The following is a 25,944-nucleotide window of genomic DNA, read 5'->3' on the forward strand; positions in this document are numbered from 1 at the left end:
AGATAATTAGTACTGCCAACCCCAAACACTCCAAAATTGTGTTAGCCCCCCATTCCGCCCCCAACCCTGCAAAAAAGAGATTAAAAAAATATTAAATTTTGGTTCCTGTTAATTGCTTTTGGGGTTTTGTGCCCAAGGTTCTGACCTTTATTGTAAAATGCGTTGAGATCTACGGATGAAAAGTGCTAGACAAGAGCTAGGTATTTATTTATTTACTTTCAAATTTTTCTCTGCAACCATGAAACGAAAGCTGAGATTCTCAGGCACTTGTCTCCAGGAGCTGGGGCCACTGGTCAAACATCATGAATCTCTTCTGCAGAACTGCAAAAAGAACAGGAGTACTTGTGGCACCTTAGAGACTAACAAATTTATTAGTTCTACAGAACTGAAAGCTGCTTTTTTTTCCATACAGCTTTTTTTTCCATTTCTGTCTGTCTTGGGTCTCTGCTTCACCCATGGTCCAAGGGAAGCGCTCTGATAAACTGCAGGCTCTCTCCTGCAGGCTCTCTCCAGCAGACATGCAAAGCTTGGCCGGAACCCCAGGACTTGAATGGGGCTTTATGTGGGTGCAGCATGTTGCACATTGCAGGATCAGGGCCTTGGGCACTAGACAGCCTACAAGGGAGTAGGCAAGTGTTCTAGTCCCTAAGGTGGACGGGCATTGAGGGTAGGGTGACCAGACAGCAAGTGTGAAAAATCGGGACAGGGGGTGGGGAGTAATAGGAGCCTATATAAGAAAAAGACCCAAAAATCGGGACTGTCCCTATAAAATCGGGACATCTGGTCACCCTAATTGAGGGCAACATTTTCAACCTGGGTCCAGCATAAAAGAGGGAATCCACATTTATCATACACAATATACAGCATTCTCAATACCTCTCTCCATCTGCAGACTGTGTCTCGCTCCTATTTTCTTGCTATTTCTATTAAAAGTTATTATAAATAAGTCAGTGAATGTCATATAATCTGATGCAATCCGAGACTGCAAGTCTCTTTAATGAATAGTCCCATTATTTCTGGATCAGTCTCTCTACCAAAACTGTTTACTGCTAGCCTGCGGCTGCTACAGAAATCCTGATAAGCAAAGTAAAAACAGCCAGACCCTAATCAGGGCACAGTGGGGATGGGACGAGAACACATTTATCTTTTCTCCAACAAGCCTCCCTAGGATAAAGGAAATGCCCTAATACTCCAGGCATCATGGACACCAGATGGCTGATTATTAGGTACATTTTATGAAGAGGAAGGAAGTGAGGAGACACAGACTTAAATTTTCATGGTGCTGTAGTGACAGGGGAAAGAAAGTCAGACAGTTAATGGAAAGATTCATATTGACTTTAATGGGCTTTGCATCAGGCCCTAAGGGGAAAAAGATGCATGGTTACTTTTCTTCTGTGGGTTAAATCTCAACTCATCAAGGGTCAATCAGGTTAACTGGTGAGTAAAATGTCTTTCCCCCCTACATTATTTTCATCATCATGGCAAATTTATAGCTAGATTTATTTTGCCGGAGCTAGTAAATTTGCATATCAATGTTGCTAGGTTTATTTTAGATAGACAGTCCAGAGATTTTGCATGGAATTGGCTTATCTTCCAAGAGCCTGATCCACCATACACACGCTGTGTTTTACTCATATGAGCATTCCCATTAGAAGCCAATGGCTCTACCTATGGGAGCAAAGTTCAGCATGTGCATAGTATGTGCAGAATCCAGTGCCCTTGAAGGCAAAGTGACCGGTGGTACCTCTAGGAGGCCGTGGGGCAGCACCTCAGCTAGTGAAAAATGGCTCAATTAAAGTCTGTAGAGTTACACTGATTTACACCAGCTGAGGATTTACACCAACTGAGTCAAATTCTGCTTTCAGATACATAGGTGTAGAGTCATAGATTTTTAAGGCTAGAAGGCCACCATGATCATGGATATTTACATGGATGTCAGGACTATCCAAAGTTACTAACGACAGTAAAAAAACATTGATTTTAAGGGATATTAAACCTTGAGCAACTATTAGGTCTCATCCTGATCTCTATGTGGGGAAGTGGGCATATTACACTAGTCTACAATTTTTGAGAAGTCGTCTGCTTCAGAGATAAAATGTGCTATTTATTATGTATTTTGATGTGCTGAATTCAAATATGACAATTAAAACAAGTGATTGGCTACTGTTTCTAAGATATTTAAGTTTTTACATTTTATGTCTATGTATATTGTGTAGATAGTAGAGTTTTAATCATAAATTGTAAACCTAGGTCTTTTCATGTGTTTATGGTTGCTTTACATGATAATATTTCACCTGTCCTGTTTATGTAACACTTTAAAAATCAGCAAAAGGGTTATATAAATAAAATTTATTATGAAACAAAAGGCAAAAAACTATTATGTACATAGTTTAGTCCTATTCAGTGTCTACTTGGCGCTTCTTGGCTTGTCTCTTGTATTCATTAAATGGAGCATCTCTTGTCACTGTCCAGCAATAGTCTGCAAGCATTGATGGGCTCTATTTGCCCTGATAGCGTTTCTCCATTGTTGCAATGTCCTGGTGAAATTGCTCGCCGTGCTCGTCGCTCACTGCTCCGCAGTTCGGTGAAAAAAAATCTAGATGACAGTGCAAAAATGTATCTTTAGTGACATGTTGCAACCAAGGCTTTTGTACGCCTTGAGGAGGTTTTCCACCAACAACCTGTAGTTGTCTGCCTTCTTGTTTCCGAGAAAATTTATTGCCACTAACTGGAAGGCTTTCCATGCCGTCTTTTCCTTGCCACGCAGTAAGTGGTCAAATGCATCATCTCGAAGAAGTTCACGAATCTGAGGACCAACAAAGACACCTTCCTTTATCTTAGCTTCACTTAACCTTGGAAATTTTCCACGGAGGTACTTGAAAGCTGCTTGTGTTTTGTCAATGGCCTTGATAAAGTTCTTCATCAGACCCAGCTTAATGTGTAAGGGTGGTAACAAAATCTTCCTTGATTCAACAAGTGGTGGATGCTGAACACTTTTCCTCCCAGGCTCCAAGGCTGTCGGAGTGGCCAATCTTTCTTGATGTAGTGGGAATCTCTTGCACGACTATCCCATTCGCAGAGAAAACAGCAGTACTTTGTGTATCCAGTCTGCAGACCAAGCAAGAGAGCAACAACCTTCAAATCGCCACAAAGCTGCCACTGATGTTGGTCATAGTTTATGCACCTCAAAAGTTGTTTCATGTTGTCATAGGTTTCCTTCATATGGACTGCATGACCAACTGGAATTGATGGCAAAACATTGCCATTATGCAGTAAAACAGCTTTAAGACTCGTCTTAGATGAATCAGTGAACAGTCTCCACTCATCTGGATCGTGAACGATGTTGAGGGCTGCCATCACACCATCAATGTTGTTGCAGGCTACAAGATCACCTTCCATGAAGAAGAATGGGACAAGATCCTTTTGACGGTCACGGAACATGGAAACCCTAACATCACCTGCCAGGAGATTCCACTGCTGTAGTCTGGAGCCCAACAGCTCTGCCTTACTCTTGGGTAGTTCAAATCCCTGACAAGGTCATTCAGTTCACCTTGTGTTATGAGGTGTGGTTCAGAGGAGGAGGATGGGAGAAAATGTGGGTCCTGTGACATTGATGGTTCAGGACCAGAAGTTTCATCCTCTTCCTCTTCCTCGTCTGACTCAAGTGAGAATGATTCTGGTGCATCAGGAACCGGCAGTCCTTCTCTGTGGGGTACTGGGCGTATAGCTGATGGAATGTTTGGATAATGCACAGTCCACTTTTTCTTCTTTGACACACCTTTCCCAACTGTAGTCACCATGCAGAAGTAACAATTGCTGGTATGATCTGTTGGCTCTCTCCATATCATTGGCACTGCAAAAGGCATAGATTTCCTTTTCCTGATCAACCACTGGCGAAGATTTGTTGCACAAGTGGTGCAGCATATGTGTGGGTCCCACCTCTTGTCCTGATCTCCAATTTTGCAGCCAAAATAAAGGTGATAGGCTTTCTTAACCATAGTGGTTATACTGCGCTTTGTGATGCAAAAGTCACTTCACCACAAACATAGCAGAAGTTATCTGCACTGTTCACACCAGGGCCGGCCTTAACAAGAGCGGGGCCCGATTCCTTGCCAGCGGCAAGCCCCGCCCCCAGGAATCGGGCCCCTCTCGGGCTGGGGTCGCGGGGTTTGGGTCCGGGCCGGAGCTGCTGGGGCCGGGGCCGGGGCCGGGCCGGAGGGGCTTGGGCCGGGGCTGCTCGGGCCAGCACCCCAGGGCCTGAGCCAGAGCCGCCGGGGCCGGAGAGGCTCAGGCCGGGGCCACTCGGGCCAGCGCCCCAGGGCCCAAGCCGGGCCGGGGGTGCTCGGCCGGCACCGCTCGGCTGGGGCCGGGGCCGGCGCCCCGGGGCCTGAGCCAGAGCCGCTGGAGCCGGCCAGGGCCGGGCCGGAGCCGTGGGGCCGGGCCGGCGCACTCGGCCGGGGCCGGTGCCCCGGGGCCCGTGCCGGGCTGGAGCCAGAGCCGCTGGGGCCGGGGCCAGGGCCGGACTGGGCCGCGCCGCGCCTCCCAGGAGCCCTCCTCGCGCCCCCCCCAGCTTACCTGTTGCTGCCGCCGCCTGCCCCTGCTTCTTTTCAGACTTCCCGCGAACATCTGATTCGCGGGAAGCAGGGGCGGGGGAGGAACAGGGGGCGGAGCGTCCAGGGGAGGGGAGGAGGGGAAGTGAGCTGGGGGCGGAGTGGACAGCTGCGGGGCCCTCTTAGGCGCGGGGCCCAATTCAGCCGAATCGGCTGAATCGGCCTAAAGCCGGCCCTGGTTCACACAAGTACGAGGCATCTCTGCTCACTTTGGCTAAACAGAAATGTGTCCCTTTGCAAAATCAAACACTGACAAATAAGAGAGCACGACACTGAATGATTTCTAGAGCTGATATAGGGCAATTTGTTCAGCAGAGTGATGTAAGCTTCGTTATGATTGCATCATCCATGACTTCTAGGAATAACATGATACAATTCATATCATGTATGACGCAATACCAGCTTCAGATTGCATCATTCATTGTTTTGCCTAAAAAGCAAGTACTGTCCAAACCCAGTCATAGATTTAGTCATAGATCCAGTCAAAGATGTATTTTAGTCATTTCTGGTTTAAATTGAGATCCCTTCCCTTTATAACTCACTTATCCTCCGCCATTCCCAAGTCAAGGGTCATATATACTGACCCAATAGCATATCTTGAAAACTAGAGCCAATCAACAATTTTAAGCATCATTTTCGTTCTCAGTGACCCAGAATTAGTAAAGTTTGACTACATTTATTTCAGAAGCATTTTGGCTGTACAGCAGTGTTATTACATATCTGCCTACTGCAGGGCTCTTGTGCCAGACTCTGAAGCATCTGGCACTGGCCACGGTTGGAGAAAGGACACTGAACTAGATGGACCTCGGTTCTGATCCAGTCTGGCTGTTCATGTATTCCCAAGATTTAGACTGACCTGCGGTCAGGGCCAGAATTAGGGGCAGGCAGCCCAGGCCTGCACTGCCGGGCTTGTGGGGTGTCGGGGCTTGGGGGCGCTGTTTTTGTTGTTAGCGACAAAAGGGAAAACAGAATGTCTGAAGTAAAATGTTTCAGGAATTCCGTATGTAGATTTATTTTTTCACTAACCTCCTAGAATGTTCTGGACCATTGTAGAATCTCGTGGAACCTTCCAGACTTTCTGAGAACTACATTTTCCTCAAACCTCCTATAATGTTGTCAACCATGCCCTCGCGGGTATATAAGGGGCGGGGCGTCACCAGTCAGTCTTATATGACTGGTGCCATTTGGTCTAGGGCCGGCCCTGCCTGCTATATAACTCCAGGCCCTAGTGTCTCACCCAGTGCTTCCTGCACTGGGCCCAGTAACTTCCGGTTGACCTAGAGTCTATCTTTCAGAGAACTGCTTGTGTGGACTTACTCAGGATTTATGCAACAGAATCTGGGCCTTCTGTGTAAAGTTCATCCAAGGGCATAGGTACAATGTGAGCTGTTTAACCTGTCAAACCGCTTTTCCTCTATTTAAAACAACATCCAAAAAAATAAAATAAAGGCCTTGGAGAAGTAAGCTAATAGCTATGTGCTATAACATCTCCTAAAAATGTAGGCCCCGCCTTTGATTCGTTACATAAAGAGGAGAGAGCAGTAGTCACATGATCCATTTCCATCAAGTGCTAATGACAGAGGCGGTGGCAAAACAATTAAAACCTTCAGCAGGGTAGGAGCCTCACAGAAGTAATCTCCTGACCCGACGAGTTCGACAGAGCCCCGTTGTGGTGCGTGAGCCTGTTTCCAACTCTCCACACCTCAGACGCTTCCCTTTCCATTGTCAGGCCAGGAGATTGAAGAGGTATGTGTTGCTTTTGAAATTGCTGCTCTTACAAAATGGAGATCAAATAAATGGCAGATACACGGCAGGTGTAACAAACACAGCAGGCTCTGCTGGAAGGTGTATGGGGGCGGGGGGAGGACGGGTGCAGCTGCAGCTCACCTGCTGCATTGTTCTGTGTGCTACAACTCTCTCGTCATTTTTTATTATCCCCATGTTGTTTTGTTAAGCAAATGTTTGTCCTTTTCCTAATACACATCTAACGCCAATATACAAATTGTACCAGGGGATTAGCGCCAATATGAGTCAATCGTAGATGTGTTTAACCAAGGAGACAGTAGAATAAAGACCTAAACCTGTGCGATTAGGGCTGGCACATTTCTTTCTTGTTAGACTTACATGTAGTAGGAACTCTTTGGCCAGCAAAAAATTGTCACTTTACTTGGCCTACGTGCCAAGAGTGTAAACAAAAGTTACAGCCTGGCAGGCCTCAAGGGAAAGGTAAGGTGCCTCTCTGGTTCTTACTGTATTTATTATGTGAATAATGCGTAGAGGCCTCAATAGAGACTCAAGCCTGGTTGTGCAAATACAACACTTGATCTTAGCTCATAGAGAGCCGAGAAGCGAGAGCCACTTTCTGTCCCAAAGAATTCACAGTCTAAACGGAAAAGACAGACAAAAGCTGGGGAAAAGTTGGTATTGTTATAGCATTGTCAAGCTCGAGTTGAGCCTCCAAAAACCAGGAGCTAATACTATAAAGACCTCCTATTTTCGGTATTCATAAGTCAAAAATTTGATTGTGAAATCTGGACATGAGGTGACTTTTTCTAGACCTTTAACCGCCCTGGAGGAGTTAGCCCAGGAGCATTCTTGGAACAAAAGGTTTAATTTGTAAGATAGATACAGTTTTGACTGAAAAAGATCTTGATAAGAAAGCAACATGGATGAAAAGATGAGAAAGGAATTTGAACAAAGAAATTGTTCTGGATGAGTGGGTCTCTATATGACAGGGGTTCTCAACTTTTTTTGCTGGGCCCCCCTTTGGAAATATTTCAGACTGTGACAGCCCCCCCAAAAGTGATGACATGCCACTCTTACTTCTGCGCTGCTACTGGCGGTGATGCTGTCTTCAGAACTGGGCGCCTGGCCAGCAGCCACTGCTCTCCAGCTGTCCAACTCTGAAGGTAGCGCAGAAGTAAGGGTGGCAATATCATGACCCCCCTACAATAGCTTTGCAACCGTCTTTTGTGTTGGGACCCCCGGTTTGAGAAATGCTGCTATAACGGAAAGGGGATAGACATCTTCAATTTGTGTAGGTCATAAAGAAAATGTTTATAAATGACTGTATAGATGACCTTTGACTTCAATTAAGATCCATCATATTTTTGCTAGTAGGGACATGCTCTGTTGGAGGGGGTTGCAGGGAAAGGGGAACATACTTGCACATGTGGAGGTTGTGTCCAAGAATTAGATGGTTTGGGGAGGAAATTATTATGACAAAATGCCAGCTTCCTAGAGATTCCCCAGACCTGCTTATTTAATGCTGTCATAAAGGATCTATATTTTAAACAGAAGAGCAAATCAACTTTTTTATTGTTAGTAGCTAGACTATGTATTGCATGTTATTGGAAAAAATGTGATCCTCCTCCTATGAAATTGTGGTGTAGTCAAATACAGACTGTTCTTGTAGTGGAAAAGTTTTCATAGCAAGTACATTCACAAGACAAGTCCCCAAAAGAGGATAGGTATTTGAAAATTTGATCTCCCTTTTTAGGTCTGTCCAGCCAGCAAGCCAGAAACTTTAGCCGGGTACTTTGAATACTAACATTTTATTGTAACTTTGTCTCATTTAAGAAAAATTTTTAGGAAAAAAAAATCATGTGATAAATAATAAATGTTGGGTTCTTTTTATCTGCCCTCTGGTTTTTGAGCCTTTGGGGTTCATATTTCCAAGCTTTTCTACCCATGATGGCTAGAAACTTACTTTTATTTATTTTTTAATTGAAAGCTAAGATTCTTGCTTAATCACGTGACTCCAAGTGCTGGGGCTTTAAGAAAAACTCCAAATATCATGAGACTTATAATAAAATCATGAGAGTTTGCCATGCTGTTATCTGCAGCTTACAGATGGGAAACCAAAGCCCGGAGGGATTAAGGGTTTGAGATCATTGAAACCAACTGCAGCCTTTCTATTGTCTTCAGAGAAGCTGTGGTAAAGCCAGCAATTGATCCCGGGACTTGTGGGCCAGACACCGGACTACGACTCAAAAGTTACTAGGAGCTGTGGGGGTGAGAGGAATTATTTTGGGGAAGTCCTATGCCCTGTGTTATAGAGGAGGTCAGACTAGATGATCACAGTGGTCCCTTCTGGCCTTCGCATCTATGTATCATTGTTCGTGGGTTTTGTAAGAGCCATAAAACACGTGCATTGCAAACAGCTTCCTCCAGCAGCTCTTTACTCCAGCTCATTACAAAACACGCTTACCATGCATGCCACTGGCCTGCTGAAGAATCCTGATGTTCTGGTGCTCGGTAGCTGGTGACATACTTCAAGTTTGGATTGCCAAATTCTGCCTGACAATTCCTCACAAGGGTGGGAGGGGTAGGTGAGCGGGTAGTGTTAAAGGTTATTAAGTTGAAAACCCTTTTCCTTTCAAATCTATTGTGCAGCTATTAAGATGAGCATCTTTTTTTTTTTTTTTTTTTTACACAAGTGGCCTGTAAATGCCTGAGTTTCTTTGTAAAGGAATCGTCTCTTTCTTGAACACTGTGTGGATCTGAAAAATTACTAAAGTGGAGATAGAAAACTGTGTGTGTGACAGTTCAGGCCTCTTCTACTTTTTTCCCCGCTATTGAAACTTTTGAACAATAGGCTTAAAGTGCTTCCCACATGGGCTCTCTAGTTGAGAGCAAATGAAATATTTTGTCTTAGCGAGGCAGATTTTTTTTTTTTTGTGCTGAGCCAAGGAGACGGTTTGCTTGAGGGCTATGGAATCCGGTTCGTGGGGAGAGACAGGAAGCAGCCCTCTTTCTTTTCTCCACTAAGACTAGTCTTTGTGATTAAAAATGTTCCGAATGGATGGGGAAAGATCTGTGTCTCTCTGTGCCTCTTATGCAGTGCCAGTACACCTCTGGGAACTGTGCAGTAATTAATAGTAATAACTCAGTGTAACCAGTGGGGATACTCATCGGAGAATGGGTATAAATCTTGTTAAATGATAGATGAATGAGTCCTGCTATTGCATTCGTGAACCTGGGCTGGCTTTGTAATGAAACCTGAATCCAAATGAGTTTCAAAAGGGAAGACTGGGCACTTTTGCTTTCTTCTACTTCTGTTTTTTTCACTCCTTTTTTCTTGTTGTCTTTCCCCCATCTTTTTGCGCGCGCGTGTGTGTATGTGTGTGTGTGTGCGTGCTATATGCATTATGGATTATCTCTCCTTTGTCATTCTCCCCTTCTGTTTTTCAAAGGTTTTCATTTCTACAGTTGAGCCCTAACCTATCATCTCTTTTATGCCAATAGGATATTGTCCCCTCGGCACCTTTGTTCTGCAAATAACACCAGCTTTGATTGCAAGATTTTTTCCAACAAGCACCACTGCATTTTTTCCCCAGATTGCCCCTGACGCAGGGGAGGAGTTCCCTGTAAACATCCATAAAGCCACTTCATTGGCCTCCTTCCAACCCCTTTTTGAAACCCTCCTCTGCTGCGATGCCTACGAAATAACTTGCCAGGGGCCAGGCAGCCTGGGTGCTGGGACCACATCTCATCAGTCTGGCCATCATCTCACTGCCTGGTGCGCCCCTGTCTATCTACCTGTTGCCTGTAGTCTTCCACTGAGCTCTCAAGCCTTTTGGAGCAAGGACTGTCTCTCTGTTATGTCTGTACAGTGCCTGGCACAATGGGACCCTGGCCTCTAGATGCCACCACAATACAAATTATTAACAACAATACATAATTAATGTCCATTTCCCTTCCTCTCCTATTTCATATCAACTAGTCAAGGTTTGCTCTGCCGGCCTGCGGTCTCAGCAGCAGCTCTTTACTTGTCCTTCCAGCGTTGCTGACTGACTGTTTCACCCCTTACACCTCATCCTGCCCTCTTTACTCAAGCAAAGCTCCCAATGGCTCCTCTGAGAATAGACACTTTAGTAGATGCTGATAGAGAAAAATGGGTGTTTTGTCTGCAGGACTGCGAGACTGGGCCGTCATGGCCATGAGTACATTAGACTCTCCAAAGGAAGAGCTGTGCAGAGAACAGACCAACTGGTAAGGAGTCAGGCCCATCCTAAGCTCTTTCTTAAAGATATGGGGCTGGAGCCTCAGCTGGGGTAAATCAACACAGCTCCATTGCAGGCACCGGAGACATGTAAACTGAAGACAGTGGCACTATGGCAGTTTATACCAGCTGAGAATCTGGCCCCTGGTCATGCTCCTCACTTGCTCCAAATATTGCAAGGGAATCTCCCATTGCATACCTAGAAATAGCACAGCTTAATAGGCCCAAACCCTGCCGCCCTCTCTTTATTACTGTGCTGAGCTGGGCATAGAAAAAAGGAACACGCAGGCGGTGATTGTAGGAGGAAGCCTGAGAGGGAAAATCATAGGCTTCCTTTCTCTGACACCCCCAACATTTCAGCTCTTCAAATCGCACCGCTACACTTTTGTAAAGCTGGTTTCTACCCACTGTGTTAAACTTGTCCCATTGAGTACTTCAGTTTCATCTTCTGATTTCAATATTTTGTTAGCTGAGTTGAAATTAGGGCAAGCTGGCTAAAAACGCCATGTGGACTTTGGTAAAAGCAGCTTGCGAGGTGCACCAGAACTAGTTTTTAAACATCTCTGCTTCCTCCCCTCACACCTCCCCCCGCCCCAGCATCTTTGCATTGTTGACAAGAAGATTATTATTATGATTTATATAACAGTAGCTCCTAGAGGTGCCAACTGAGACCAGGGCCCATAGTGCTAGGTGCTGTACAAATACAGTGAGAGACAGTCCCTGCCCCAACGAACTTCCAATCTAAATAGAGAGGAGAGAGAAAGGGTGGGAGGGGAAACAGAGAGGAATTAAATGATTTATGTGATGACATACAGCAGGTCACTGACTGAGCCAAAACTTGAGCCCTGAGTCCGGCTGTGAGGCTGTATCCATGGGACTGTGCAGCTGTTTTCAAAGCCACTGTTCTGTTCCTCCATACGCAAGGAAAACCAGCTTAGAGTTTCATTCTGAGTGACTTTTTTTGTTTTAGATTAAACAGAACACCAAGAGCAAAAATGAAGGCTTTGTCTGGACTATGCAACTTTTAGTGACATGGCAATGTAGCCGCTGGTGGTTGGCAGGAGAGAGCTCTCCCACCGACAAAATACTTCCACCCCCAACGAGCGGCATTAGCGTTGACGGCAGGAGAGCGCTCCTCCCGACAAAGCGCTGTTCACACCGGCGCCTTTCATTGGCAAAACTTGTCATTGAGGTGTGTGTGTGTTTTTTTCACATCCCTGAATGACAAAACGTTTGTCGTTCAGTTTCCAGTGTCGACAAAGTCAAAGGCTCTGTGAGAAGGCATAGTGTGTCTCCTCTGTGAGGGACTCAACAAAACCAGCTGCCTTCCTGTGTGGAGAGCGGCACCCTTGGAGATTGAATGGGGTGGTGATACCCAGAAATCAGAAGGCATAACCGGGACATTGCTAAATGCACCACTCATGGCATGAAAAATATTTGCATGAATGGGAATTTGCCTGTTTTGGGCAAGATCTACAGCCCGTCATCTATCCATGGCCCCATTTACTATAGTATGTGGGCAACTCTCAGTCTTCAATGGGTTTATCCTCACAGCACCCATGTGAGGTAGGGTGGTGCTGTTATCCCCATTTTACAGATGGTAAACTGAGGAACAGAGAAACTAAGGCCATGTCTACTCTTGGAGGTAGGGGTGTGATTCCTAGGTCACGTGGACATATTTGCACAAGCGTTCATTGAGCCAGTACACTAAAAAGAGTAGCATAGCCACAGTAGTGGGGGCAGCCACACTGGCTAGCCGTCCTGAGTACGTACCCACAGGCGCCAGGCAGGTTTGAACTCAGGGCAGCTGGCCTGTGCTGCTGCTCTCCATGCTACCATGGCTACACCTCTATGTGTGGTGCACTAACTCAGGGAGAGCTAGCAGGAGTATGTCTATGTGAGAAGGGAATCGCGCCCCTAGGGCCAAACATAGACATAGCCTCAGTGATTTGCTCAAGGTTAAACGGGAAGTCGGTGGTGAAGCAGGGAACTGACCTAGGGTTTCCCGAGTCCCAGCCTAGCACTGGCCCATCTTTCCTTTCACTTGTCCTGCACCTGACGCTATGATTTTCACCAATGCCAAGCGAGTGCAGAGTGGGTGTAAATTACAACCCGATCAGCATGATAGCATTTTACACCCACTGTGCATTGATGTAAATGATGGTACAAGGCATAGGGCAATAGTGAACAGAGCCCAGTGGGAACAACAAGCAAGTGAAGGTAAGGGGAATTGGGATCAGCTTTCTCTTCAGGCTGGGTTATACTCCCCAATACACATACAATGACTGTGGGCCTGATTCAAAGCCCATTGAAGTGAATGGACATCAGTGGGCTTTGGATCAGGCCCTAAATAAGTGCTGTAGCTAAACAGAGGTTGCGCGGGGGGAGAGGGGGGGAAAGAGGCGGGAGGGGAATGGAATCCATCTCCCACCTTCGCCTGAGAGCAGGGTGCAGTGCTGGTCCAGTGTGGCTGCTGTTGGAATAGGGGATATACCCCTTAGGACCATAATAACTGTGGAGCCAGAGAGACGATACCTCCCCCAACTACTCCTTCACAGCCTTCGGCCCCCGCCAGCTCAATACCACGTCTGTTCGGTGCTTACTCCATGACGCAGCCTGAAGCTGTATGGGACACCGAAGGTTGCAGTTCAGGGCTACAGTCTTGGAAAGAGACAATGATTTCCCTGTGGTTTGGTGTTTGCGGATCAGTCCCTCTCCTCTTTTCCCAGCGAATGGAGTCAAAACCGCTCTGTCTGGAAAGCACTGGCTCTCTTTTGTGTAAGCAGCTCCCATGAAACAACCCTCTGAGAGGATTCTCTGTTTCTCCTGCTAATGTTGACAGCAGCCTGAACATATAAGTGTTCAGAGGAGATCACGGAGCAATGCAGAGGATAGGGGCATTAACGCATGTACAGTACAAAACATTTTTTTCCATTTGGGCCCAGAGGGCAGTCTAGCACACTATAGGACTTGCCTGCTCATGGTAGCCAGGGAATTAGGCAGCCACTCCCATTGGAATACACAAACATCGCTCAAGGATTAAAAATCTCATGCAATGCAGGACCCCTCTATTTCCTAGGCTTGCTTTTCCCATGCAATAAATCTACAGTGTCTTCTGTAGCAATTCCTTTATGTTCCTTGCTGGCTGGCTATGCAATGGACTTCTTAGCAATTGTATCACTGTAATAATATTTCCCAGGTCGATACCAGCCTGCTTCCTAGGATCTCAGTGTGTTGCAATAAAGCAGTTAAATGACTTGCCCAAGGTCATACAGCAAGTTAGTGGCAAAAGAACATTAGGCTTCAATCCAGCAAAGCACTTAAATATGTGAGTAATTTACAACAGGTCAATAGTGCCATTGAAGTCAATGGGACTACTCCGATTATGTTCACACACATACTTAATAAATGTACCTAGAGCCCATTGAAGATAGGAGTCTTTCCATTTACTTCAATGGATTTGGGATTGGGTCCTAAGTGCTTTGCTGGACTGAGGCCTAAATATCCTCCTGTTTCTGTGCTTTCGCCAGTTGACTGTGCTTCCTCTCCTCTTCCCTTCTCTCCACTTTGCTATTCTCCAGCTCTGTGGGCTTTAATTTATTAATGACTCTTTCATATTATGGTCAGATCCTGCAACTGAGTTTCATTCAAAACCTCCTTGTCTTCTATGTAAGCTCCCTGAAAGATCCACTAAGAAACTGCCCATGCCTCTGTACTGATATTTACATTGTTTTCCTTTATGTTTGGTTAGAGCCTGCTTTTATTTTCCTCTTTGGGGCTATGCTGTCATATTGTCTTCTAAAAAAAACAGGTATTCATTTAGTTCTCATTAATAATCTCAATCATCTTCTTCTGTCAGCATGCAATTACATTCTTTCTGAGCACCTGACTAAGACGCAACAAAAACTGGTACCACGGTAGAGGCATATTGTTTTTGTATTGATATTTCGCACACACAGCTTGTGGTCCCTACATCAGATATTCAGGATATGAAATCTGCTTTATGTGTAATTGTTATTTATATTGTAGTTCACAATGAAACACCAGCTGAGTTGCAAACATAACGTTCCCACAGACCATACCATAATGAAGCTAATTTGTAGAATGCTATTCAGTAAAGATTTGAATGAACCCACATGACCCTTGTACTTAAGTGTTTATATTGGCTAAAAGATGTTTACATTAATGCCCATTTCAAATACTAGACCTGCTCTTATTCTTTACTAAGTAAACATTTATGTTACATAAAACATGTAACTGACTGATTTATGGAACATTTGGGAAAGATAATTTAGAGGGTCCCTCTCAGCTCTGTTTAGACACAGGGGTGGATACAGGCCTCTCTTACTTTGGTTTTATGTCAGTGTAATGCCATTGAATTCGGCTGAACTATTCTTGGTTTTACATGGTGTAACAGAAATCAGACTCCAGCCAGCAAAGGGCAGGCGTTGTAATGACAATGAAGGAACGTACATAAGATAAGATGCATAGGAAGGTTTCTTTTAAAAGTGGATAAAAACAAGTCTTTCATTTAGATGTTATTTTTTGCTTGAACATTCCCTGGAGGGTTGTGAAATAAGACACGACGACAGGGAACTCATTGTTACAGGATGTTGTTGAGGCCAAAAACTCATTAAGACTCAAAGAGGGATCGGGCAGTCATATGGTTATCCAGAAGTTAGAATACTCACTGCAAGCAAAGATTACTGGACAGGATATAAAATCTCATGCTCATCAGTGTTTAAACCAATCTCTAACTATTAGAGATTAAGATCAGACCTTAGTGGGGGACAGATAACCCCACATCTGCTGACTGTGGGGTTTCTTGCACCTTCCTGTGAAGCATTTGGTGCTGGCCACTGTCAGAGACGGGATATTGGAATAGGTGGCCCACAAGATTCCTATGTCCCTGTGTTAGCACTGAGCTCATGCAGCAGAAACAAAAAGTTAATCTGATTTATAAACACATTCTGTGAAACTAACCTGCCTAGCTTCACTGTCCAAAATCAAGGGAATTGCTCAAAGGAAAACAAATGGCATGAATGATGTAAATAAAGCAACCGAAGGTCCTGGGTCTGCAATTGGACCTGCGCAATGCAGAGGGGTCTGATTATCTAGATCATGCATCTTTAACTTAGTGATCATGGGCAGGTATCTGGATCACAACCCCCCTTCCCTCTCAATAGTGATAAGTAGGAAGGGGCTCTTGGGTAGATCCTGGATAGCTGGGTGGAGGTCTGAGGTGGCCTGGGGATAGAAAAGTTTGAGAGCCACTGTGTAGGTGTTTATTAGATTAAATAAACTAGGTGGTGGTAGGGTGACCAGACAGCAAATGTGAAAAATCGGGACGGGGGTGGGATATTAGGAGCCTATATAAGAAAAAGGCCCCAAAATTGGGACTGCCCCTATAAAATCGGGACATCTGGTCACCCTAGGTGGTGTTTGCATAGTGCTTTGGAAATGTAAACGGCTATATAAATGCTACATATGGGCCAAATCCACCCCGGCATAATGTGCAAGGTGTCAAAACAGGTAGAGAATGGATATGGATATGGATATGGATGTATAGTGTATAATTCCCTTCTTGTGTTACTAAAGAGGCATTATGAGTATGATGCCCCTCTCTGAGCGTAAGACTTTTGGCAGTGGGAACACAAAAGTCTTACGGAAAGAAAAAAGTAAGCAATATTAATGACTTTCCCCCTAGCGGATAAGATAACAGGGCCAAATCCTTGTGTAAATTGCTGTAACTCCTTTCACACCAGCTGAGGATCAGGTGCACAATAGGGGGCCTGATCCTCTGTTGCTTTGCAACTTGTGTCGTTATTTACAACTGGACTCAACGGGTGTGAAAAACCTCCCAGAAGAGTCGTGTTTCACACCCACCCTCCACGGCTGTCAATGACAATCGAAGGAGTTGCAAGGGGGTCTGTCTCTCCCAGTAGGGTTGGGTCAGGCGGGGTCCTATGCCCATGGCTTTGTCTTTGCTGCAACAAAACAAAACAAAACAGGTGTGTGTTTACATCGAGGTTGCTATCTTGATGTAAAACCCTACTGGAAATAAGGCAGTGTCGTTTTTACTTAGATGCAGGCAGGGAATATTGAAGGGGGGGGGGTATAGGGTGGACCTCCACTAGCTCCATCCAAGTGTGTGTTGGGGGTGTGTGTGTTTATCTTGGGGGTGCAGGGGGGATTGAACGTGCCCCCCCCAGTTCTTCCCCCTCCCTCCTCCCCCCGGGTTACCCTTTTGCAGCCAGGGCGGCAGGAAAACTACAAGTCCCGGCGTCCCCGTCGGCCTGACCCCGGCCCCCAGCGGCTATGAAAAGGCTACGGGCGAGGGGAAGGCGAGCAGGAGCCGGCGAGCTCCCAGCGGCGCGGCTGCTTTGCCTGCCGCTTCCTCCGCCGGCGGGGCGGACCCAGCTCCAGCCCCGCCTGACCCGTCTGTGCAGCCTCCCGCGCCGGGTTCCTGCCCGGGCCGCCCACCCCCCCGCCTGCCCGATGCCGAGGCATGGCTAGCGCTGCCGCCGGGCGCGCCGAGCCGATGGTGGAGCGGAAGGAGCGGCGGGGCGGGCAGGCGGCGGCCGGCGGCGGCCGGGCAGAGGCGGGACCCGCCGCCCCCCGGGCCGCCCTGCAGCAGTGCGGGCAGCTGCAGAGCCTCATCGACATCTCGCTGTCCAGCCTGCGCGGCCTCCGCACCAAGTGCGCGGCGTCCAACGACCTCACCCAGCAGGAGATCCGGACCTTGGAGGTACCGAGCCCGCCGCGGGGCCCCTGCCCCCTCGGGCAGCAGCGGGGTGCCCCCACCCCCTTCCAGCCCGGCAGCAGGGGACTCGGCCCCTGGGGGTCCTGTCCCTGGGGGGTCCTTAGGGTCACCCCCTTACTAGCCCTGCAGTCCCTGACAGCCCCTGGGGGGCCCTTAGGGTCACCCCCTTACTATCCCTGCAGACCCTGACAGCCCCTGGGGGGCCCTTAGGGTCACCCCCTTACTATCCCTGCAGACCCTGATAGCCCCTGGGGGGCCCTTAGGGTCACCCCCTTACTATCCCTGCAGACCCTGACAGCCCCTGGGGGGCCCTTAGGGTCACCCTCCCTTACTAGCCCTGCAGTCCCTGACAGCCCCTGGGGGTCCTGTCCTTGGGGGGGCCCTTAGGGTCACCCCCTTACTAGCCCTGCAGTCCCTGACAGCCCCTGGGGGTCCTGTCCTTGGGGGGGCCCTTAGGGTCACCCCCTTACTAGCCCTGCAGTCCCTGACAGCCCCTGGGGGTCCTGTCCTTGGGGGGGCCCTTAGGGTCACCCCCTTACTAGCCCTGCAGTCCCTGACAGCCCCTGGGGGTCCTGTCCCTGGAGGGGCCCTTAGGGTCACCTCCCTTACTATCCCTGCAGACCCTGACAGCCCCTGGGGGGCCCTTAGGGTCACCCTCCCTTACTAGCCCTGCAGTCCCTGACAGCCCTTGGGGGTCCTGTCCTGGGAGCCCTTAGGGTCACCCTCCCTTACTAGCCCTGCAGTCCCTGACAGCCCCTGGGGACCCTTAGGGTCACCCCCTTACTAGCCCTGCAGCCCCTGGGGGGCCCTGGGGAGCCCTTAGGGTCACCCCCTTACTAGCCCTGCAGCCCCCAACAGGGACTCCTCCCTAGGGTGACCAGATGTCCTGATTTTATAGGGACAGTCCTGATTTTTGGGTCTTTTTCTTATATAGGCTCCTATTACCCCCCCCCCCCCAACCCCTGTCCTGATTTTTCACACTTGCTGTCTGGTCACTCTACTCCTCCCTGACAGCCTGGTCCTGTCCCTTAGAGCAACAGCTGGGGGGGCCCTTAGACCAATCCCTCCCCTCCATTCCCCCCCAGTTCACTATCCTGCAAACAGTTGGGGTGGACTTGCCCCAGCCCTGTAACAATAGAGGGCCCCCTGGCATCAACTGTAAGGCATGTCTCTTCTCTCCCCTCCTCCCCCCCGTGTTTCCCACCCCTTACTACCCTTGAAATAGCTAGAGGGGTTTCCTTTGCTGCCTTCTTCCCCCTCCACCCTGCTTCACTAGCTGCTAGACCTTGGAAGTAAGGAGCATGGCTATACATCAGGGCACCCACACAACTGGGGGCTGAGCTAGAGTCACCCGTGCACTGATCCGTTTAGTCCTGTGTAACCCTTGTGACCATGGAGGTGATTCCATGTCCTCCCCCAGTGCCTATGCATTTCCCCAGTCCTATAACAGCTGTGTGTGGTTCCCCCCCTTCCTAGCCATGCAAACTGGGGGGCTCCTTATGGTGGGTGCCAGGATGCCCTTATCTCAACATCCATTCCTTCTCCGCTTCCTTCTCTTGTATTATAACAGCCATCAAAAGGCACTCCCTGGATAACTCAGTCTGTGGTTAAATGAGAGCTGAAGGAAGTCATTGGACGATAAAGTTTAATAATAAGCTGGAGAGTTGCATGTGGGAGGACTCCCATTTGGAAAGGCCTAGTTACTAGGATCCCAGGCTTGCTGCTTTAGTTTGAAGTTTGCTTGGAGAGTTTGGGGAAACCTGCCTATTTTGCTTTGTGGTGTTCTAAAAACACTGTCTGAAGCTTCTGGGTAGTAAACACGGGCTCCAAACGTCACTGTGAAAGTAGAAACTGGTGTGGCCTGGGGATGGAAATGGGAATGATGTGAGCATGATTTAGAAAGTCTGTTGGTGGCTGGGACCTCCTACCAGCCAGTTCCAAGGCTTGGAGATACACAAATCTCCCTCTTGCTATCTTCCCCTGACACTTGCTTTTTTTTGACTCCATTTCCTGCTCTGCATTTTCAGGCCTATCTTTCTATTACTGGCTCCTTTTCACTGATCCTGCTTATTTCTCTCCTGGATAACTGACAGATAACACCAATGTCCAGTTTAGAAGATAGTTATGTTGTTTAGACAGGTTGTGTTAAATTCTTGCTCCCAAATGTGGTGTTTTCCCATGACAGGGACTTAATGCTGGATCTTGCCATAGCTTTCAAATGCTACTGTGTGTTTTGTTTTAAATGCTGCAACTGCATTTTTTACCTTGTTTGATGTTTTGTTCAGGTTGTGTTGTCATATTCAGGAGAAGCAAAACATACTTTTTTTTTCTTTTTCTCCGTGTGAAGTCAGGCTTTTGTTTGTGCTTGCTTAGAATAAAGTATTATATTAATGCACTCCAGTGGGCGCTGCAGATGACATGGTAGAAACAAAGGTGTGAGTGCTCCCACACGTCTGGAACCTCTAGGAACATCTGTACGAGGCTAGTTATGTGTTAGATAGACATGCTTTAAACCAGTATCCAAAAAGAAGTGAAGTACTCAATAGAATTAGTAGAGCAATAGGGGACTGCTCATTTAGGGCAGTCTGTCCATTCTCCTCTCTTTTCCACCCCCCACCCCCCAAGGTTTTCAAAAGAAGAGGAAAATCCAACACTCCTCCTCATGTAACAGCATTTTGCCTAGATTTGAACAATTTGGTGGGTGTACTCCTTTTGTGCTCAGAATATGCACACTGACTAGCAGATCTTTCTTGGTACTGTGCCTGTCATTTTCAAAGCAAACAGCTAATCTAGAAAGAGTCTAAAGAAACCTCAGTTTGTAGGGGGATGGTGACCTGGCCCCCCGACCTCTACAGGTGAAAACCACTTTCCGGTCCTAAAGTTTTTGCTTTTGTTTTCTCCCTATGTATGTGCTACAACTACCCAACATGCATGTCTGAGTGTCACTTTAAATATTTTACCCACTAAATAACCAAACAGATGTTTCCAGTAGTCATGTGCGATAGTGAAATGTGTACTTTGGTAATAAGGCTGTACACAGTGGTGGAACTTATGTCGTTCTGTGTGTGTGTGTGTGTGTGTGTGTTGGGGAGGACAACACACCCCCTCTGAGCGATGTAAGTTATACTGACAAGTGCAAGTGTAGTTTCAATGTTGCATCTTTGGAATTGTCTGACCCCCCCCCCCTCTTTATACTGTCAGAGATACATAGAACCACTTAAACTTTCTCCCAGTTGTTTGTTGGCCATCAGGAGCCCCTCAAGTGGTGCTCTCTCATGCTCCCGGATAGAGGGATGATCTGGAGCAGTGTTCTGTAAGCATTTTCAGGGTGAATAGTAGCAGCCTGGCTGGAAAAAAAACATTCTCAAATTTGAAACTAAATGTTTCCAGTATGTCTTCAAAGCTTGTCTCTGGCTGTGTGGTTGCTTTTGGCAACTGCTCTCTCGCTTGTACATATCTCTCTTCTAACAGAACAGCTGAACTGTATCATGTACCCTAGGATTCATAATGTGTGAAGAGCACAAACCCATGTAGCAAAGCACTGAAGCATGTGCTTAAGTCCCACTGGACAGAGCTTAAGAGTGTATTTTACTTTAGCTGTGTGCTTAAGTGCTTTCCTGAGTAGGAATGGACTGCTGAATTAAGGCCTCTGCCTTTAGAGATGAGCGCTCTGCTCTGACTACAGCAGCATTTCATGGGTAGAATCAGGCCGGAGGGCTCTAAAGAGCATCCAGAGTGGTAATGTTTTTACCATGGTGGGTTTTTTTAAATTATTCTTTCGGGATTTGTCAGGAAGCCAAGAACACACAGCAGCTCTTGGAAGCAGAGTTTTGTGTAGTGCAGAAGATGAATTTTAGATCCGTGGGAACTGCTTGCAGAGAGCATGTGAGTGCAAACCCTTTAGCAAATGTGCTAGCTGCAAAAGTTTCTGCTTACAGTGTGGCAAGGCCCTTTGGATGAAGAGTAAGGGGGTTCCCCGTAGCATAGATTATGCAGCATTTAGTTTGCCTGTTAGAAGAGTGGATTGTCTGGTGCCACTGAGCCTCGTGTTTTATTACTGTACATCATACCCAATGAACGCTTGAATGGGCTTTCCTTTAACCTGTGCCCTTGTGCACGCCTCACCCCCATTCCCACCCTGATCTGTTGATTTTTTTTGTAGTCTACATGGGAGCTAAATTAACAAACTGTCATGGGTTCGGGTTAGAGCATTGTCTCCCAATAAGATGAGAGGGACAAGGTGGGTGACATCTTTTATTGGATCAATTTTTCTTTCATCAACAGAAGTTGGTCCAGTAAAAGATATGTCCCCCCCACCTTATGTCTCTAATATCCTGGGACCCATACGGCTAGAAGTACACTTACACAATAAGATGAAAGCACTATTGTGTAGATGAAGCCTGACTTCTGAATGTCCCAGTTGTTAAAGCCTCTTTTGTCTGCCTTCATCCTAGTACTGTGCATGATTCTTCTGAAGTTTTGCCTTCTGTGATTCCAAATGTGGTAGAGCGCTCTCTTCCCTAGAACACAGTAGGAAGGAAGACTGACCTCTGGACTCACCAGCCTGTAGTGGGTTCTGGTCTTGGTTCTGCCATAGACTTCCTGCCAATCTGAGGCCAAGTCCCATTAAACCTCAGGGCTTACGCCAATATATTAGTGACCAGGATGAGACCTAGTGCTGATGGCAGATTGTTTTACATTTGCACACTGACGTGTTTTTGACCTTACTCTGAAGCCACTGGTTTTGGTCATTGGGGGAGACAATAAAGTGGGCTAGATGGACTACAGGTCTGATCCAATGTGTCAATCCCTGTCTTCACCTCTCTGCCAAGCTGGTATAAAGGTGCTGCAGAGACTGATGAATTGGGCCCCTGGTGTGTAACCCCTCCCACCTCATTCTCAAGTTGAATATATAGGAAAGGCTTCTGCCCCTCACTCAAGGTCACTGTAGAGTGCTTTAAGCCCTCGGTTGATTCTCTCCCTCCTCACCCACCCCCTTGGGTGCATGTTAGGGGTGGAGCTGATGAAGGAGATGGGTGGTGATGGTGCATATCACTAGGCCATCCTGGTTTGCTCTGCTTGCCGTGGGGACAGGCTGCCGTAACTTAGAGCAGCTTCCTGGGCTGCCTAAGTTACGCTGGGGGCTCTTTTGGTTTCTGGGGCAGCCCGGCATCAGGAAGGCACAAGGGTGGTTTAAAGGCACCTTGCCCAAGTCCTCCCTTGGGCTGTGCCTTCAGCTAAGCACCCCCTTGGAGGCACCACCCAGAACCTAGTGCTGATTTCTGTCTGAGCCCTCAGATGTACATTTACAACTCTCTCTAAATGACCTGCTCAGAGAATCCGCCATAGTGTCTCATTCAGACTGGGAGCAAATATATATTGACACGTTTAACGATTTAACAAAAAAAAGGCTTCTCTCTGCCATTTTTCTCTAACCAGAAAAGAACACTCTGAGCTAAGCTTTTGGGTGTGTGTGTGGGGGAGAGGGGGGGAATTGTGCTAGGAGTTTGAACTTGCAAACTGGAAGTCAGGCCTTTAGAGTAAATAAACTAAAGGGGAGGCTGTATTGTTTGTAAACCAGAACTAACAGGAGCAGTGAATTTTTTTTCGTCCCAAACTGTAGCCATGTGTTAACAAGGCCTGTTCAGCCAAAGTGACTTCCTTTTACATCAGGCCTTATGTAAGAGGATCTCTCGCTTCCCTTGCTTCATTTCCCTTTCGGACATGAGTGCTATACACCTTTGAGCCCAAACAGTACCTTTATTTTTTTTTTTTAAATCTCCTCCTTAGAAATTGGGGGTGCCAGTCTTTGGGTTTTTAGTTAGTTTCATATGGTTAAATAGCCATTTAAAAAACCTCAAAAGCCTTTTGAAGAGTGGATCTGTTTAAAACATCTGGCTGAGGAAAATGACCTGCGACTATAAATGTATAGGCCTGTTCTTCCTTTGCTCTTATTACAACACATCGGTGCACCTGATTCTGAGTGTCTGTCTTCCACTACATTGCCTTTCTACAGACAGCCTCACATTTACAGCTAATCTAATTGTTTACTATAAACAAATCTTCCTAATGTAACATTGGCTTTTCCTAATGTAATCAGGATTTTCATGTGCTTGAGTGATCCAGAATTGCGTGAAAATTGGCAAAAAAGTGTCGCTTTTGTAAACCCAGGGAACTTTTTTTTTTTGTTTGTAAAAACCGAAAACGAGGAGCCTTGCAGATATCCCACATCAGCTTTACTGAAAGGCTGGGGTCAGGCTCTGGCAGGACAGGAGGAGTTCTGCCCAAATGGTGGTGTGATGGAGTAGGCAAAGTTGGGATTGGCACGCAGTGCTGAAGAAGGGGAAACATAAGAGCAGCCATACTGGGACAGACCAAAGGCCCATCTAGCCCAGTATCCTGTCTTCCAACAGAGGCCAATAAGGAGGAGTTAGACAAGCAAGAACAGCCCAGGTGGAATTGTGGGGTCGGATTAACAGCACCTAGGCTTAATTAGCCTTTGTCCCTGCTGCAGTGTAGGATGGGGGACAACTTGGGCTGAAGTGAAATCAGAGTTCAGGCCTACATCCTTTCTCAGCAATGCCTGGGTTTAAACCACCCTCAAGCCTGGGTTAGAAGTGTTTCTGGTGGATGGGTGGGGAGCTAGGGCCAACATCTGAGCTATATCCTGGGCTGACTCTGCAGTGAAGACCTACAGAAGCTCCCCAGGGTAACTTATACAGCAGTCTGTTAGTGGCTCCCTTAGCGTAGAATAGTTGGAGCACAAATCATTCCCTCTATCCCAGCAAGTCCCAGTATGGTGATGTTAAGCCACCTAGGTGTTGGTTTACCCTCCATAAAGGAGTTCTAGCAGAGCCTAAAGTTGAGCCCTTTGTTTGCACGTGCATTGTTTCGTTAAACCAGATTCTTTAGTAGCTAGTAGTGATGAGACTGGGATCGTTCTGATCAAGCTTGTTCCAGTCTTCCCCCCTCGCCCCAACTTCTGATTTACCCTAGTGTCCAATTCTGTCCCCAGCTACATTCATCCAAAGCTATTGCTTTGACTGGGTTTGCACAGGTGTAACTGAACTGGTTTTGGTCTGATAGTCAGTCAAGTTCAAAGGTAGCTTATAAGTGCATGAAAAAAATTCACACTGCATACTAACAATATGGATTTACAGATATGAGTCAGCCATGCAGGCATGCAGACTTATCACTTCGTTGACTTTTGTTCATAAATAGACCATAAAGAATCTTGTAATAGTTCAATGTGTGTATTAATCATGTGATAAGGTTGAAAAGGCACTTTCAGGATAAACTGTATTTTCAGATTAACCTCTTAAAATAAACCCCAAGCCCTCCTCTTCAAGTTGAAATTTTTTGTGCTTATTCAGTCCAAAGAGGGAATTAAAAAATCATCATTAAATCACATTTGGTCACTTCTTGCCCTTTCCATGGGGCAAAATATGTAAGCACGTTTCAGCACAGCCCAGGGCAAAGAGTGATTGTACAAGTAGGCTTGGCAGAATTTGTTTTTGGTTTGTGTTTTTTTTGGTCCCTGCCACAGATAAAAGCCATGTTTATTTTTAACCCCCCCTATTTTTATTGGTGGTCTGTTCCCCCCCCCCCCCCCCCCCCCAACTTTCGCAGTTGTGGTGAATTGGCAGGGGTGTCGGCCAATACTTACTTAATAACTGTAGATGATGAGATTTAAAATTTAATCTTTTTAATGATTCGAAAGCAAATAGTCAACATCCCATATCAAAATATATAAAGTAAATACCCTTAACTCAAACTCTGTTGCTCAAGCAGCATTTGTCTTACTTTGCCTCTGTACATTTTTGATTATTAATGATGGAAATACATGGTTTTGTCCCTCTGGGTGTGGACGGTGACCTCAACATTTACTGACTTTTACTGATTAAAAAAATGAATCCTTCCAAGTCTGTGTTTAAGTCATGCCCCCCAGAGGTCATATGACTCAGACCTCCCCTGGGGCACAGTTCCTTCCTGCTTGAGTCTCACAGCCAGGGAGTAATACTGTACTTCTGGCCTGTCCTAGCAGCAAATAAGGGAGTCCAGGCTCCACCTGTTCCAGGACAGGGGAAGCAAGCAAGTGGCCCATGTACTTCTGGGCCAGAATACATGGTCTGGGAAACCTGCCTAGGAGCGTTCTTGCACCCTTGTGTAGGCCTGTAGTCCAAAACACAGTTTGGCTCTGAATAGTTAAACTACACACCACCCGAACAATTTCTTATCCCCAACCCCTTAGTCTTTCTTTTCTCCAGACACAGGATCACTGGTGCTGATTCTGAGATGTGCTAGAGCTGTTCCCAGCACAGCTTGGCTGGCGGGACTTGAGGATGGGCGAATGTGGCCATGCTCCACCAATTGTACCCCACTCTCTGGTTTCTGGGACTGGTTGTGAACTAATCCAGTTAAGCTACAGGGCTGCTCTAACCTACACCAGCTGTCCGCAGCTCCATAAAGCCATTGTGGGACCTGAGAAAAGCCACAGCGTGTGGGCGCTCCAATAGTTTCCCCTTCACTCCAGTCATCCTTCGCACACGGTGCCTGCGTCAGAGGCT

General features: G+C 46.8%; 1 protein-coding gene across 1 annotated transcript in view; it reads left to right on the forward strand.

The window, feature by feature from the left end:
* Positions 1–17,035: 17,035 nt before the first annotated feature.
* KSR1 (kinase suppressor of ras 1) overlaps positions 17,036–25,944 on the forward strand; it is a 120,027-nt gene continuing 111,118 nt past the window's right edge. The window contains exon 1 of the mRNA XM_054008244.1: positions 17,036–17,362. Within this exon, the coding sequence (XP_053864219.1) occupies positions 17,123–17,362 (240 nt within the window). The 5' untranslated portion in view covers positions 17,036–17,122. The remainder of the gene's footprint in view (positions 17,363–25,944) is intronic.

Source organism: Malaclemys terrapin, chromosome 18 (assembly GCF_027887155.1).
Source record: "Malaclemys terrapin pileata isolate rMalTer1 chromosome 18, rMalTer1.hap1, whole genome shotgun sequence".
Taxonomy (NCBI): domain Eukaryota; kingdom Metazoa; phylum Chordata; order Testudines; family Emydidae; genus Malaclemys; species Malaclemys terrapin.